This window comes from Cebus imitator, unplaced genomic scaffold (genome assembly GCF_001604975.1).
Source record: "Cebus imitator isolate Cc_AM_T3 unplaced genomic scaffold, Cebus_imitator-1.0 Scaffold223, whole genome shotgun sequence".
Classification (NCBI taxonomy): Eukaryota; Metazoa; Chordata; class Mammalia; order Primates; family Cebidae; genus Cebus; species Cebus imitator.
The window spans coordinates 561,824-567,606 of NW_016107538.1; the positions used below are offsets into that span (position 1 = coordinate 561,824).

The following is a 5,783-nucleotide window of genomic DNA, read 5'->3' on the forward strand; positions in this document are numbered from 1 at the left end:
TATATAAATAGGAATGGGCTAGACAAATTCAGGCTTGAAGTCAAAAAAAGAACCCCAAACTACAAAGATTCTCTTTGACAGACTTTATTAAATTTTGCATCAGTACGGGGTTATCTTTTATTGCATACTAGAATCCCAGGACTCAGGGGGGTGGTAAAGTGGCAATGGTGAATTTGGGTATCTGGTCTCCCAAAAGTACTTGCCGCTCTACCCCTGACTCTGCAATGGCTGCCAGGCGGATCACTCCTCCACTGGAGCCATCCCGCTCCATGGCCAAAGCGAGAGCTGTGGATAAAAGGAGTAAGCTGGGTTCAGAGTCAGATGCTGGGATTACTGCAAGTAATGAGGAATGTTGGCCTGCCTTGGGTTGTTGGGGTTAAAGCTCATAGACCCAGAAACTCAAGCTCTTACCATTGGCAGTGAATTGTAGACACTCTTCCTTGGTCATGCCTTCCCGGTATGTAGCATCAACATAGCCGTAGATGTAGGAGCTCCCAGAGCCTCCAATGGCAAAGGACTGCCTTACCATCATACCTCCCATAGGCACTGAGTACACCTGCCAGACAGACGGAGAAGAGTCACCAGTCGTATCCTCCCTCCAACACATGTACATTCATCTGTCCATTGTGCTACTGGTCTGAGAAGCATTAATACTAAGTATAAGTGAGGCAGAGACTGGAAAGAAAAAAGAAAATGTCTGGGAGAGGATAAAAGGCCTGGCTCAAGTGTGCTCTGGTTGGGGGTGGGGATCTGACCTGCCCTCCTTCTTGAGGATCCCAGCCTGCGATGATGATTCCTGCCATCAAGTCTTCCCGGTATCGGTAACACATCTCCTTAAACAGGCTGGCTGCTGTGTGTACCAGTGGAGGCTCATTCAGTTCAATGCTAGAGGGTCAGGAAAGTCACAGAGAAAGTTTCAGGACCTGGGAGTCAGGCCATTTAGCTCCTCAGCTTCCAACTCCCTTCAGATACTTGCTCTTCCCCTGCCCACAGGCACCTGTGGAAACCGAGCTGGTAAGTGACAGCATCAGCTACTGCCTGGGTATCAGCTGCTGAGCCCGAGCGACAGCAGAAAATGCGGTCGTGAATAGGAGTCAGCTTGTCAGTCACTCGATTGGCAATGTAGGACCTGCAAGAGGGCAGAAGGGTGAGGAAAGGAGCCCACCTGTCTTTCACCCCAATCCCATCACCACCCACTCTCTTAGGGCTCAGGGATAGGATGTCCAGTATTGCCTTTTTTTCTTTTCTTGTTTTTTGGAGACAGAGTCTTGCTCTGTCGCCAGGCTGGAGTGTAATGGCGTGACCTTGGCTCACTGCAACCTCTGCCTCCTGGGTTCAAGCGATTCTCTTTTTCTCTTTCCTCAGCCTCCTGAGTATTTAGGACTACAGGTGCATGCCACCACGCCCAGTTAATTTTTGTATTTTTAGTACAGACTAGGTTTCACCATGTTGGCCAGGATGGTCTCGATCTCTTGACCTCGTGATCCACTGCGCCCGGCCTCTTTTTTCTTTATTTGAGATGGAGTCTTGCTCTGTCGCCCAGGCTGGAGTGCAGTGATGCAATCTCTGCTCACTGCAACCTCTGCCTCCTGGGTTCAAGCAATTATCTTGCCTTAGCAGTCCCAAGTAGCTGGGACTGCAGGCGTGTGTGCTACGCCCGGCTAATTTTTGTATTTTTTAGTAGAGACAGGGTTTCACCATGTTGGCTAGGCTGGTCTCGAACTCCTGACCTCAGGTGATCCACCCGCCTCGGCCTCCCAAACTGCTGGGATTACAGGCGTGAGCCACTGTGCCTAGCCTCCAGTATTGCCTATTCTCATCCAAACTGAAGCAGGCTGAAGAACAGACTTTTCTAAGGATTCCACTAAAGAGTGAGAGAAACTGAAAGTAATAAAAGCTGGGACAAATCTTTATCTCCAGGGAGAGAAGAAACCTCTCTTCCCACAGTGGTCTGTGGAGGATTAGGGTGGGCGGAAAAGAAAAAGGAAGATGGGAAGACCTTTCACAAATCTGTCGTGAGCTCACCCAGTGGTTGTTCTGGAGTCCGCCCCCAGAACCACGCCCCCATCAAACTGCACTGCCATGATAGTGGTCTGGGAAAAGGGAAAAAGGAATGAGTCTTTCCACATTCTCTAGCATACACAAACCTCAGTGATCTCTCTACCTAGTTCCCAAAATACAAAATCTGTGCGCCGCTGAACCATTTTCAAGTCTTAAAGGGTTCTCAGCGCCCCGCAGAATACCAGAATGCCAACCCTCAAATCCCAAAACACTCATCCCGGACTTAAGCCCAGAGTTTTCACTGGCCTCGCAGGATTCCAGAATTCCCCATTTCAGTCCACCCGCCATCTCCCACTACGAAGGTACCACACTACTCCACCATCCTCGGGGTGCCTCTCCCCATTCCTGGAGCACAACACATTCCACCTTTCCTCCGCCCCTGCCAGATCTCTCAACCTCACTCAGCCTTTATCTTCCCATCGCGTCAAGCCTTGTGCACATCTTATGAGCCCCGACTCTTTTCTTACCCCTGTGGAGACTTCTCGGCTTTCCCAGTCCGGAGTGAAGGCCTCCGGCCCCCAGGCCGGTGCCAGCCCGACTCCCCGAGCAGCTAGCAAGGTGGCCGCCATCTTTCTCCTCCGGTATTGCCTCAAAGCAACTGTCGTAAAGCGCTCTGTCACGCTCTTTAGTCGCGCTTTGAAGCCTTCTGGGAGCGAAGCTACTCCGAGGTTGACGGCAGAAGGGAAAAGAAAAGTTCAAGCTTTGCGCAGTCGCAATATCGTAGCCAATGAGGTTTATCCGAGGCGCGATTATTGCTGATTGAAAACTTTTCCCAATACCCTGCCATGACGACTTGAAATATAGTCGGCATTGGCATTTTTTGACAGTCTCTACGGAGACTGAATTATAAAAAATATAAATAAAATATAAAAAAGAAAAAAAGAAAAGTTCAGTATTGCTTGGAGACGGTCCTTTTGCGACAGTGAGCATTTGATGGTAGCGTGGTCAGCAGCACACGAAACAAAAAAGTCTGCAAGAAAAGCCGTCCCAGTGTCCTTCGCCGTGCTGATCTTATGGAGTTGCAGTCCGAAGGGCCCACAAAATAAACCTGAGAGTCTCTGGTTTAAAGAGAGTCACTGGGTTAAAGTGACCACACCATATTTTCATTTCTTTTAGTTACATACTTAGGAGTACATGCTGGCAGTGGAATTTATGGGTTCTATGGTAACTATGTGTTTAACATTTTGAGCAACCGACAAACTTTTCCACAGAAGCTGCACTATTTTACATTCCTACAAGCCATGTATGAGGGTTCCAATGTTCCACAACCTCACCAACACTTGCTATTGTGCATTATCGTAGTTAAAGCCATTTATTTAGATCTTCTTTAATTTCTTTTTAACAGTGTTTTATAGTTTTCAATGTATAGGTCTTGCACTTCTTTGGTTAAATTTGTTCCCAAGTATTTTATTCTTTTTTATGCTATTATAAGTGATGTTGTCTTCTTAATTTCATTTTTGGATTGTTCATTGCTAGTACATAGAAATATAACTGATTTTTGGCCGAATGTGGTGGCTCATGCCTATAATCCCAACACTTTGGGATACCGAGGTGGGTGAATCACCTGAGGTTGGGAGTTCGAGACCAGTCTGACCAACGTGGAGAAACCCCGTCTCTACTAAAAATACAAAATTAGCTGGGCATTGTGGCACATGCCTGTAATCCCAGCTACTCAGGAAGCTGAGGCAGAAGAATTGCTTGAATCCAGGAGGCAGAAATTGTGGTGAGCCAAGATCATGCCATTGCACTCCAGCCTGGGCAACTCGAGCAAAACTCCATCTCCAAAAAAAAGAAAAATGAATGAAGTATAGCTGAATTTGATTTTGATATTGTTTCCTGCAACTTCATTGAACCATTTATTAGTTCTAATAGTTTGTCTGTATATCCTTTAGGGTTTTTCTATATAAACCACCATATCATCTGCAAATAGATAGTTTTACCTCTTACTTTCCAATCTGGCTGCCTTTTATTTCATTATCTTGCCTAGTTGCTTTGGCTAGTTACTCCAGTACAATGTTGCATAGATTGGCAAAAGCAGACATCTTTGTCTTGTTTCTCGTTTTAGAGGAAAGGCTTAGGGAAAAGTCTTGAAACTGGAAGCAACGGTTGCAGTGAGCTGAGATTGCGCCACTGCCCCAGCCTGGGCAACAAGAGTGAAACTTCGTTTAAAAAAAAAAAAAAAAAAAAAGGATTTGTAGGGAAATTGTGGTCAGCTTTTCCATTTAGTTAGTGTTTTCTCATACATTATCATTTAATCCTCACATGAGGCCTGCAAAGTACCTATTATTATCCTCAATTTACAGTGGAGGGAACTCAAGCCCAGAGTGAATTTGGGGCCCACACCACTGCTCAGTAGGGGAGCTGTTCTGACTCCTACCTCTCTTCTCAATACAGAGTTCCTATTACTACAGCTGGCCCTACAGGGAAGGGAAATGCACAGTCCATCTGTCCCTGCTGTCCAATCCCCCAAATTCCCTTCATCCAGTTCCTTGCACTCAGGGCAGCTGCCCTTTGGGGCGAAGGGCACTGGGGAAGGGGACCTTAGTAGGTTAACTATTAATCCTTTGCGCCTCAGCGCACTGAGGGCTTCTCTCTCCGGACAGGCTAGGGGCTGGTGAGGTGCTGGGAAATAGCTATTCAGGATGCTGAGGCAGGAGAATCACTTGATCCTGGGAGGTGCAGGTTGCAGTGAGCGAAGATCACACCATTGCACTCCAGCTTGAGTGACAAGAGTGAAACTCCATCTAAAGATAAGTAAGTAAATAAATAGATAAAATAAAATACATTGCCAGGTGCAGTGGCTCACACCTGTAATCCTAGTACTTTGGGAGGCCAAGGTGGGCAGATCACTAGGTCAGGAGTTCAAGACTAGCCTGGCCATCATGGCAAAACCCCGTCTCTACTAAAAATACAAAAAATTAGCCAGGCATGGTGGCGGGTGTCTGTAATCCCAGCTACGCAGGAGGTGGAGGTTGCAGTGAACTGAGATCGCACCACTGCATTCTAGCCTGGGTGACACAGCAATATTCTATCTTAAAAAAAATATATATATAGGGATGGAAGAGGGGACACAAAAAATAAAATACAATAAAATATATTACAGGGAGGGGAAGGATGGACAGAGAAACAATGAGAAGGCTATTGCAGTAATCTAGGATATATTCTCTCTTCATAGTCAAAGGTACTAGCAGTGGAGAAAGTGGGCATTGGTCAGCTTTTCACAGATTGGATGTTGGTGTGATGAAGGAGAAACAGACGGGTCAGGATGACAAGGTTTTTGGTCTAAGGACCTGGAAGAATAGAAGTACCATTCACTGGGCTAGCAAAGACTCTGAAGGGAGAATTTTCGTGGGCAGGGCATATTGGAGCTTAGTGTTGGACATGGTGGATTTGCTATGCTTAGGTGACATCGAAGTGGAAATACCGAATAGACAATTAAATATGTAGGATTCTGGAGTCCAGGAGAAAGTGGATTGAAGTTATGATTTGGGAGTTATCAGTGTATGAAACAGCAAGGTCTTTCATGTTCACTATTGTTGTGGGAGTGGCCATGGAGTCGTTTAATAAACATGCATTATGGGGCTGAGCACCTGCTTGGTGTGAGGCATGACGCGCATGTGCTGGGGTGGCTGAAGGGCGAGGGTGACATTTATTCACAAAGACGGAACACAGGCCGGGCGCGGTGGCTCAAGCCTGTAATCCCAGCACTTTGGGAGGCCGAG

At 46.7% G+C, this 5,783-nt stretch overlaps 1 protein-coding gene and 1 non-coding gene across 3 annotated transcripts; one reads left to right on the forward strand and one right to left on the reverse strand.

Annotated features, from left to right (window-relative positions):
• Positions 1-68: 68 nt before the first annotated feature.
• Positions 69-2,676, reverse strand: PSMB6 (proteasome 20S subunit beta 6). 2 transcript variants are annotated; one of them, XM_017496785.2, is made up of 6 exons: positions 2,529-2,674; positions 2,026-2,093; positions 998-1,129; positions 756-885; positions 412-556; positions 69-285 (listed from the first exon to the last, which is right to left on the reverse strand). In XM_017496785.2, the coding sequence occupies exons 1-6, from the start codon at positions 2,628-2,630 to the stop codon at positions 143-145; spliced, it is 720 nt and encodes a 239-aa protein (XP_017352274.1). In that variant the 5' UTR covers positions 2,631-2,674; the 3' UTR covers positions 69-142. The 2 variants fall into 2 exon arrangements, with proteins under 2 accessions (XP_017352274.1, XP_017352275.1); XM_017496786.2 differs by having other exon boundaries at positions 241-305; positions 2,529-2,676.
• An 83-nt stretch (positions 2,677-2,759) lies between these two features.
• LOC119466743 lies at positions 2,760-2,900 on the forward strand. The gene has a single exon (XR_005195206.1). It is a non-coding gene; the product is annotated as a U4 spliceosomal RNA (small nuclear RNA).
• The last annotated feature ends 2,883 nt before the right edge of the window (positions 2,901-5,783 follow it).

What these genes read in the sequence shown, in the direction of transcription:
- PSMB6 (XM_017496785.2), bottom strand. Translation starts at nt 2,630, where the DNA reads ATGGCGGCCACCTTGCTAGCTGCTCGGGGAGTCGGGCTGGCACCGGCC. An exon ending in GACTCCAGAACAACCACTGG is followed by an intron (nt 1,130 to 2,025) that starts GTGAGCTCACGA and finishes GCCCTCTTGCAG; the next exon opens with GTCCTACATTGCCAATCGAG. An exon ending in ATCCTCAAGAAGGAGGGCAG is followed by an intron (nt 557 to 755) that starts GTCAGATCCCCA and finishes TCTGTCTGGCAG; the next exon opens with GTGTACTCAGTGCCTATGGG.